An 11,219-nucleotide genomic window follows, 5' to 3' on the forward strand; every position below is an offset into this window, starting at 1 on the left:
GCTGAGTTTATTAATTCGTTAAAAACAAGTATGCATATCTGTACCGAAACTGTCTTTAAGTCAGATAATATTTTTTAGTCCGAGAATTACTATCCTACGAACACAATTCCTTTCAAAACATTCATCGAGAAGCCGGAATCGATTTGAAAGTGTTCAGTTTTGTCAATGATATAAATGCTTTGCCTCGATTTTACATTTATGCCATATTTACTACTTCAATTTCTTTTATTGAATCTCTTCAGTGTCAATTTAATATGCTAAACCTTTCTGTTAGTTCGGTTCATTTAAGCGAGGCTATTTTATTCCGAATTTATAAATAACAAACAGGCAGCATTTTACACTCTTACTAATCCGTCAAACGACACAACATTGAAATGACGCGCGTATGCAAACAAAGATTTTGTGAAAAAATCTTCCTAGGTTTCTTTTAAAAACAAATAAAGTAGGAAAAAAATAAAAACGTTATTCACCAGCCTCGGTCGGTCCGTATTGGGAAAAACTGTGCCCTCGGTCTTGGTATCCAAGACCTTGGGCACAGTTTTTCCCAATACGGACCTCCCGGCTGGTGAATAACCTATATTTCTTGGCGACCTTTACGATGGCATCGACCGTCATGAGAAATGGCATCAACCGTTTTCAATGGCAACGACCGTTCTGAGAAATGGCATCGACCGTTTCAAATGGCAACGACCGTTCTGAGAAATGGCATAGACCGTTTCAAATGGCAACGACCGTTTACGAAAGGGAAATTTGCTGGGGCGATACTAAGTAAATAAATGAAGGCCGGCCTTATGCGTGCCGATTTAAAAGATCTATTCTCGAAGTACAAGTCGCTCTGTTTGGCACACTTTGGATTTCGAAATGGCCGATAGTAAATAAATGAAGGAATAGTCCGGGAGCTAGGAGCACAGAAATGATGTTTTGCACTTCAAGAGTACTGAAAAGGTTTGACAACGGATTTCAATAGATTAAAATCTCCTCTTTCACGCTAGGTAGTTTGTGGTTTCAAATTGTGGTATACGTTTTGAGTTATAGCTATGTTTTTGTCAGTCGGTACAGGTCAAAAAAGGTCTCGCATGAGAACGAGGCTGAAATTGCCACTCAATTTATTCGTAGAAACTTATTCAATAAGAAAATTAATGTTATCCAGATAACTGATAGGACTCTATGAAAGTCGATTTTAGGAAAAGCACCACGGCTTGCAAAGAAATCACGTGATATTTGTTCTCGTTTTGTGTGACGTGTCACAGCATTCTCATTTCTCTGATACATAGGAACAGAAACTTTTCGCTCACGTTCACCTGCAAACCATTTGCTCTTTCAATTTGCTCTTTCCACACTAAAGAAAGGCAATATTTTTAAAATTTATCACTTGCTGAAGTTAAAAATTTGGTGAAAGCCGTTAAAGTGGCGCCTTTTATTGGAAGCCTCCCTTTGGTGCTAAAAGGAAAACGAACAGTGATAATAAACTTGGTTAGGAAAAAACAATATTCGATAAATTTCCCCTAACAGAAAATATCTAAAACAGTTGCTGTCGATCGGGTACAGTAGAAAATAAAGTTAAAGATCGAAATTGGTGCTTAAAAATATTCAAAGATTTTATTATACTTTGTTCTCCATTTCGTTCGTTGATGACATCAAGAATGTTACAAATTGCAAATAACAACTAGTCACATTTTGTTCTTTAAAATGTCTCTACTCGAGAGCGTGTTTGAACTGCAAAAGTTGTTTTTAAAGGTTTGATATTCATTTCGTGTTGTTTTCACAACACGACAACACGAAGCAATGACCAAATGAGGGAGAGTGGTGGAGGGTAAAAAAAAAGAACTATTGTACACTATTAAGTGGACATTTGGCCAAGTCACTGCAAGTGTCTTAACAGTGGTGTCCGAGATTGCACGGGCTTGGCAAAAAATTTGCGATGTAGCTGCTTGTAAACTTCCATGCACAAACATACATTTCCTTGAAGATATCTTTTAAGAAACAAAAAATAAATGATATTTAAGACTGTTACGTTCATTACGAATCCTGCCTGCTCTATTCCCTCAGCCCTCGTACATGAAAGATGTATAAGCGACGTAGCCTCGAGATTTTTTCCAAAACTTTGAGAAGAAGATCTACTTTATGATGCAAAAATGTTCATTATAGCAATTTTCCCCCGTGAATGTTTTGATGTGCCGAGCGTTTGCCTGGGACCGTGTTTAGTGACCTGTAGCCTCAGCTTCAGCGTTTTGACATAATTCTTCGTTTCAATCACGACGTCCCTGACTACTTTTCAGGCACCAATACAGTAGGCACCAATACAGTGAGTAGATTGTAGCCAGCCATTTTCATTCTGGGATAAATTTTCCATTACTTTACATTATTTTCTGACTTGGAGTCTGAAATAGTGACGTTTATGATGCAATGTTGAGGATATGAAAAAAAAAAAAAAAAGGATATGATGCTGTCATACGTCGTCAAAAACCATCGAAAAACATCAAGAACAAAAATACAATGCAAAAGTTGACAAGATATTTCAGAATAAGTCTTTATGTCTCCTTATACCAGATGCAATTTAAATACAAATTTATCAATAAGGTATAGTCAATTATTTGGTCAACAGCCGAGCTTTGTTTGCAAAGAGCGGTGAAAGGATTGTAGACCAGTCAAGTGTTGGGATAAATTTTGGCCACGCGAGGTGGCCGATTTATTGATTAAATCATACAAAGTCAAATTAACTTAATTACCAACGATTCTTGTTCGTAAAGCTCTAGCAAAGGTGAGGGTACGAGAAAAAAGGCCCAAAATAAAATTACCCAATACATCTAAATAAAGGTATACGAGGTGGAGGAAGGCTGGAGGAGGGTTGAACTCGCAGAGTGTAAGGTCTGGAGACAAAGAGGACGAACTCAAGTAACACGCCACGTCTTATAGCTCTTAATGGAAACGAGGCTATGTACTTTTCCGAGTCAACTCGTGACTATTGCTCAATGAATTTTTATTGTTAGTTAAGTCACAAGATAGTCTTGTGACTATTGCTCAATCCGTTGTTTCACTGGACACAAAATACACTCTATCCCCCTCTGGTTGAACCCTGCACTGCCATTCCTCCCTAGCTGATCATTTTTGTTAAACTTTGATAGTTACATTTAATCATTAACAAAAGAAGTGGATAGGAGTCATAAACATTTTTATTTGGCGGCAACTAAATTCATTTAAAAAATTATTGTGCAGAAAGTTACTGTCAATTGTGGCTTTCGGCCCGTCATTGGGTTGCCCACAACACACTCTTACCTTGTAAAACAAACTAAGGGCTACCTGACGAAAGGAAAATAATTTTGATGTGTCTTACTAAATCAAGAACCTAAGTGGAAGATTGAATGACGTTTGTTGAAGAGACTTGCTATTCTGTTTCTTTCTTTCTGTTTCTTTTGTTTCACAACATGTTAGTCAGCCTTGCTTGGGAAGAGATTAAGGCAGAAGCTCCTCCAGCAAAGTCCGTTCTCGGGTCTACCGTGACTCTGCTGCTTTCTACAACCATCCTAAGATTTCTTGATAAGCCTGTGTTTTAACATATTTTGCTTTCCATTATTAACATCAAAGTTTGTAGAATCGCATCCCAGGAGAGAGAAAGCATGAACTTTTCACAACTGTTTACCAAACATTGATGAAACAATTTTGTGTACTTGAGTGTATTTTGTTTGAACTTTAAACACTGTCCGGAACGACAGCTCTTGGCAGCCAATTTCCTTGCATAATAAGTACCAGTACATTAAGGCTACATTACTCATTCAGTATCTGGCGATTGAATGGAAGCTCTCGCATTATCTTTCGCATCATCTTGGGCATCATGTTTGGCGTATGATAGAACCCTTCTGACGGCTTTCTCGTTGTTTGAATCTAATGGTCTAATTAATTTTGGGCTTTCTCTTTTTCCGAGAAACTGCAAAATTTCTACTTTTACACTCAGTAGCAATAACAAGGTTCCTGTTTAAAGTATATTTTAAGAATCGGATTGGGAGGACACGAGATTAGTCCTTTTTTCCGGTTTTAAAATATATATACAGTAAAACCCCGCGGGTAAAAACCTAACAGTTAAGTACCTAAAATTTGGAAATTAGACCCCATTTGTATAAGAACCTATTTGGCCTCAAATTTGGAAACAAGTTGTTATTTTCTAAAATTGATTAAAATGTTTTTTGGAAGTTTGGACAAAGCATAACTGTGCGTATAAAATTATATAATGTCATTTTCTAAATGGCTAGTGCTTATTACATAAGCACTTATGTGGTATGCAAATTTTATACAAGGAATAGGCCGAATATCACTAAAAGTTAAGCATTAAAGAAAATTTTCTTTAGAAAATAAGAACTTATTAAGAACCTGTATTGCCTAAAATAATTTGTGTTACTACCATTTAGAAAAGAACCCGTTTCGGCTAACCTGGGAAAAATTAGGCTATTACTCGCTTCCCTGTAAATAACGTAAGGAAGTGATGTATGTGGGCCACTAATATCAATTTCAATGTTTTTTCCTCTCTTCTTTTGCTCTGCATCTTTGCCGGACGGATATTGGCCAATAAGGATCAAAGACAATGTTCTCCCCGCACTATTTTACTTCTTTAAGTGAGAGGTAACACTATTGAAGTGCTTTGAGGCAAGCGTACCAAATGTTATTACTGCGGACGATTGGGGGCTTAAAGTAAGCTATACCGCCAACCAAGTAAGAGCCTAGTTTTGCTTGTCATATTGGAAGGCTTGGTTATACCTTCCTCTAACCCCCCCCCCCCGGGCCCCTCCCAACCACCACCCCTGCCCCTCACAAAAAAGGGAAGTGACCAGTGTTTTTGCGATCATTGCATTATATTCTGCCGCGAGAAAGCCTACACAAGGTTTCTATTACACACCAAACATGATTCGAAAGATGGTGCGAGCGCTGCGGTACTTTAAACACTTATGTGCTGCCCAGTTAGGAGCTCGATTCGTGAGAAAACAACAAGTTTTGGTCCCTCAGTAAAGCTCAAAAAAGATGCCATGCCGTCTCTTCCTGTTGAATTCTGTGAGGCGACTTGAATTGCAAATGAAGGCGCTGACTGGTCAGCACAGACGTGTTTTATTGCTTCTGTATTTAAGTGGGAAAGTTACCATAGGACTTGGAAAATTGTTGTGGATTGTAGTTCCCTCCTTTTATTTGCATTTCCTGGTGCTTTGAACTCTCTCGCTGTAACTGGAAACCGAAATGCTTAAACATGTTTTACGCAGAATCAAAAACTAAGATCGTTTAGGGCGGTTAGAGAAAGCGGCAGAGGTAGACGAGAGAACAGCACACAAACCAAAGCTTTGATTAAAAGAATGTATATATCCCGAAAGAGAGCTGTTTGTACGTACTGCGAATGCGCTGTACAATGTCATTTACTGTAAAAAAAAAAGAACATTACAGTATTCAGACTTACGTTTGAATATATAACCTACAGCTACTAAAGACCTTGCCATAACCTGTTGGGCATGGTTAGAAAAAGTAATACAAAATGCTGCACTTTACGGGGGACCACGAGCGCCGAAACAGAAATAGAATGACTGTTTCATTAAGCGACTATTTGTGACCTGGTATTTATGATATTCTAGGCGTCATTACGACCGTTTATAACTTTCATATGAGACAAGTTTTAACAAAATCTAAGGTGGAAACTTTCTTAATCTTCTTCTTTAAATTGGGTCTGATAGGTCTTGTCAGAACTGACACAGTTTAACGTCATATTTATTTTCTACGCTACAATTGACAGAACCTGCATGTATTTTAAATATTTTCTTGTGGGCAAATTTCATTAAATATTGCTTCTTTCCTTACCAAGTTTAATATTATTTTTTTCTTTTTCCATTAACATGACAGCGAGGCTTCTGTAAAAATGCGCTACTTTAACGCCTTTGGTCAAGGTTTTTATTACAACAAGTGATGAATTTTAAAATTATTGTCTTTCTTTAGTGCGAAAAGAGCAAATTGAAAGAGCAAACGGTTTGCAGATGATCGTGAGCCGGAAAAGTTTCTGTTCCTATGTAACAGCGAATAAGGATGCTGTGACACGTCACACAAAACGAGATCAAATATCATGTTATTTCTTTGCAAGCCGTGGTACTTTTCATAAAATCGACTTTCATAGAGTCCTATCAGTTATCTGGATAACATTTATTTTCTTATTGGATAAGTTTCTATGAATAAATCGAGTGGCAATTTCAGCCTCGTTCTCATGTGAGACCTTTTTTGACCTGTACCGACTGACAAAAACATAGCTATAACTCAAAACGTATACCACAATTTGAAATCACAAACTATCTAGCGTGAAAGAGGAGGTTTTAATCAATTGAAATCCGTTTTCAAACCTTTTCAGTACTCTTGAAGTGCAAAACATCATTTCTGTGCTCCTAGCTCCCGGACTAGCAGCCTTATGCCAGATTCCTCCTCGAAGCACCGACAAGCCGCTCTGTTCGGCACACTTTGGAGTTCGAAATAGCCGATAGTAAATAACTGTTAAATAACAAGGACGGATGATGATGATAATGAAATAAATGAAAGGCAAATCCAAGGGTAATACATGTAGGTTTAGGCTTGAAGTAACGATGAATTTGAAAAAAAACCCAGCTCGAATTGGTGCGGGTCTCGCCGATATTTATCGATATTTATGCAAACTTGGCCAAAAAGGAAGCCCGTATCATGCCGTATGTTGTGTCATGTTCGCTTGTGACATAATTTAGAACGCAAATATTAAACTTTGAAGTTCATTCCATTACTTAGTTTTCTTCTGAAAAATCCGTTGCCTGTGAAAAGAAAAATCTAAATCGGATACTTTCGTGCAGCAATGTTTTAACTACATGTATGAGTGGATGCAAATTTTGTCCCCTTTTCCTGGCGCCGCCGTAAAAACCTGAAATTAATTTCCTTCTCAAAAGCTGGGATTACAATTGATACCATTATCTGTGTTATTAATAAAGACAAGTTTCATTCAAGAAGTGTTTAGGTTTTTAGACTTTTTATGCCAAATTGACAAGACAAAAAAGACACGTTCATTTCAAACTAGATCGACGCGACGACGCAGCACAAATGTTTATAATTTAAAATTGCCGCGTGATTTTGGGTTGTGTGGCCATTTATTCGGTTTACGGAAGGCTTCACGGCTACAATGATTTCACGTCGAACTAATGTCACTTCGTTTGTGGACAAAAGTGTGTTTGTTACACAAACTTAATGTACAGATTTATTTGCGAAAACCTCAAGATTTACTTGCCAGTGAACATAAATTGCGTAAACTATGTGGTTGAAAACATACACTTGCAATGGGATCAGTTGGGCTCCGCAGGATCAGACTTTGATTAGGAAGGACAGCAGAGTATACTGTTAGACGGGGAGTCTTCTTATTTGTTCCATTCGTTTTAAATCTCGAAGTTCACCGTCTTTCTAGGACGGATTTTGTCAATACTTGTACGGGTACGAGCGATACTTGTAGGCAAGTAAGCGGAATCAAGATCTGCGCGAAAATATCGTACTGTCGAATGTTGAGGTTTCTTCATGCTCGAGGTTGCTAGATATTTCTGAAATTTCGGTCATTTCTGAAACGCTCGACTTCTTTTCGTCCCGGAAACACTCCTTGGTTACAAGAAACTTAGTAAACTGACTGCGTGGTTGACTGCACAAACAAACGTGAGGCACCATAGTGACGTCACGGGCTCGTATTTCAGGAATAAACTCGACCCATTCCTCTGTCCATTTTTTAGGGGAAAATGGCACAAATTTGAGCGCTTGTAAAATCGATAGTTTTACCACTATACATTTCAAACTTTGGAATCATGTATTTCTAAAGGTAAATTCTTAAACTAAACAAAAACATTTTTCACTTCATAGGCACTTTAATACGCAGTTTGATGTTCTCGCAGCTTTATGATCACTAAGGTGCTGGAATAAATATTACACGCACTTGAGAAACCACTTTATTCTTGTTGATTTGCAAGCAACATTATTAATTAATTTGGTGATCAAAAACAGAAGAAAATTAATAGTGAAATATTTGTCTTGATCATCAAATTTCCTGTTGATGTTTTGTGTTGATATCGATATTGACTTTTGCAAATTCTTTTTACGAAGATCGGTATTATTAAATCTTAGAGTTGTTTGCTGACTGGAAAAAAGAAAACTTCATTAATACGCAGTTTGAGGTTCTCGCAGCTTTAATGTCTCCGCACACGTGGGGACAAGACGCAGGGACACGTCGCAGCGACATGTAGCAGCGACAAAATCATGTGTTGTTCACACTGAGGGGACGTGAAGCGGGGACATGTAGCAGAAACAAAATCACAATGTGTACACACGCAAGAAAATGTAGCGGGGACATGTTCCAGGGACATGTCGCAGCGACACGTCCCCTCGTGTGTGCTAATTATTTTTGGCACGCGCAACACGAAGTTTGAAGCTGTTTTGTCCCTGCGACATGTTGCACGGAATCCAACTTGTTAAACTTCGTGCAACATGTCGCAGGGACAAAATGTTGCAGGAATTCGTGTTGCATGTGCCAAAAATTATCCGCACACACGAGGGGACGTGTCGCTGCGACATGTCCCTGGGGCATGTCCCCGCTACAGTTACTTGTGTGTGTACACATTTTGATTTTGTTGCTGCTACATGTCCCCGCTACACGTCCCTGCTTCATGTCCCCGCAGTGTGAACAACACATGATTTTGTCGCTGCTACATGTTGCTGCGACATGTCCCTGCGTATTGTCCCCACGTATGCGGAGACCTTTATGATGACTCGGCTGCTTGAATAAATATTACACGCACTTGGGAAACCACTTTATTCTTAATGATTTGCAAGAAAAATTATTAATTTCTTTGGTCATCATAAACAGAAAAAAATAATTATGCAAAATTTTCTGTTGATGTTTTGTGTTGATATCGATATTGACTTTTGCAAGTTTTTAACGAAGATGTATTTATGAACTTGGAGTTGTTTGCTGACTAGACAAAAGAAAATTTCATAAATGCGCAGTTTGATGTTCTCGCAGCTTTAAGATGACTCAGCTGTCAGAATATTATTTTTTTACTTACTTGAGAAACCACATTATTCTTGTTGATTGGAAGCAAAATTACTAACTACTTTGGTCATCATAAACAGAAGAAAATTAATTGTAAAAATTTTGTGTTGATCACCAAATTTTCTAATGATGTTTTGTGCTAATATCGATATTGACATTTGCAAGTTTTTTTTTACGAAGATGTATTATGAAAACACAGAGTTGTTTGCTGACTAGACAAAAGCAAACTTCATTAATACGTGTTCTTGCAATTTGATGTTCTCGCAGCTTTATGATGGCTCAGCTGCCTGTATAAATATTACACGCACTTGGGAAACCACTTTATTCTTGTTGATTTGCAAGCAAAATAATTAATTACTTTGGTCATCATAAAGAGAAGAAAATTAATAGTGGAATTTTTGTTTTGATAAGATTAAAAAAAGGAATAAGCAACGGCCAACATACTGCTTAAAGATCAAGCTTTCTTTACCTACGCTATATACTTCAAGTTTCTGCCGGCAAACAGAGAAAAAAATAATAAGAACGAAAGCATGGTAATTTTTGTGTTCTGTTTGTTAAATATTCTTTTCTTATTTATATTATAATCCTAGCTGTGTGTTTTTTCTAATGATTCATTGTACTGTTTACATGAAAAGCGTTGTTCAGTCTTAAGGCTGGTTCTCATATGATCGCCCCGATCGTCTCTGTCGCTTCTGTCGTTTGCAAAGTCTGCGGTGATTGGAGCAAGCAAACTTTTTGAAGCGACAGAGGCGACAGGGACGATCGGGGCGATCATATGAGAATCAGCCTTTAGCGACCCAATGAAATAAAAAATAAAAAATGTTCTTTCAGTCGACTGCTCCACCCAAAAGCACAGCTTTGTTTGGCCAACGGTGTGTTTTAATAAACTCTTGTGTAAATCATAAATAAAACGTTAAATGTATTTAACATGCGCTGCTACGAAATGGAAGTAGATTTAGCTTTTCTTGAACGAAGGAGGATCTCGTACGCTGTGTATGCATGGATGTGTTAACGTTGCTCATATCTGGGATTTCAATTCAACTTCTCGTTTTCACTATTTTTGGGAACTTTCTTGTCATTGTGGTTATCAACAAAAACAAGAAACTGCAAAATGTGAACACATGCCTAATATTTAGCCTCGCTTGGTCGGATTTCGGGTTCGCCATCGTCACTTTCTTCGAAATATTTCTTGTGTCGAACAACGTTTCGTATTCGTCTTTTCAGTTCGTCATGAACGCTTTGAGCTCAATTTACTTTCTTGTTGCTCTGGCAGTAGAAAGGTATTTTGGTATTTTGAAACCTTTTCTACACATGAAAAGAGTGGGAAAATCTCTGACGTGGAAAGTCATTTTTGCAGTATGGTTGTTCGCTGGAGTTTTCAGCGCGGCGAGATTTGTTATTGAGTCTCTAAGCTCGCAGAGTACATGGGAAAGGAAAAACGCTACGACGAATGAAACAAGCAGTTCACCGCACGAGAACGTAACAAATGATGCACTATTTTGGTTTAAAACTCTCAGCACGGTTAGCACAGTTTACATATTTGTGCTATTCACATTTGGTCTTGTTATACCGAGTGTTGTGATGATTTTCTGTTATTCGCGAGTTATTTATCACATGTGGTTCAACACAGATAACAACAAAGCGACAAATCTTGCTCTTTTCAAGTCACGACGCAAACTGACAAAACTATTTATTATCCTTACGATAACATTTTTATTTACTTGGACTCCTACATTCGGAAGACCCGTTGTAACACGATTTGGGAATGAGGAAAACGCCCGGAAATACCAATTATTTTCCATGTTCTTCGCGCTGGTCGGTTCAGCAGCCAACCCTGTGATTTACTCGTTTCGCTGTCCAAGATTTCGACAGGAACTTTTCAAACTGCTAAATTGTCGTTGTTGTAAAAGAAAGAGACGACTAAACGCCAACAGAATTTTTGTGGCAAACAGCCATTCATTGAAGGAAACGAAAAGAACACCAGCTACTGTTCAACCTGTGTCAATTTCAGTTGGCGCTGCTGGACAACCATTGACGTTGTTATGACCCAGACTCGTTCCCAGTCCCTACTTATTCGTTCTCAAAGGTGATGAAAGACTGGGGAAAAATTCCCTTGATGCAATGCGTTATAGTCAAAACCGCCTCGGGAACGACTGGA

The 11,219-nt window shown here is 38.1% G+C and overlaps 1 protein-coding gene across 1 annotated transcript; it reads left to right on the forward strand.

The window, feature by feature from the left end:
- The first annotated feature begins 10,060 nt into the window (after positions 1–10,060).
- Positions 10,061–11,107, forward strand: LOC144648121 (putative G-protein coupled receptor 19). Its single transcript, XM_078507753.1, has one exon. It carries the CDS (start codon positions 10,061–10,063, stop codon positions 11,105–11,107), a length of 1,047 nt encoding a protein of 348 aa, XP_078363879.1.
- Positions 11,108–11,219: the final 112 nt, after the last annotated feature.

The sequence above is a fragment of the Oculina patagonica genome, chromosome 4 (genome assembly GCF_052425735.1).
Source record: "Oculina patagonica isolate OP01 chromosome 4, crgOcupat, whole genome shotgun sequence".
Classification (NCBI taxonomy): Eukaryota; Metazoa; Cnidaria; class Anthozoa; order Scleractinia; family Oculinidae; genus Oculina; species Oculina patagonica.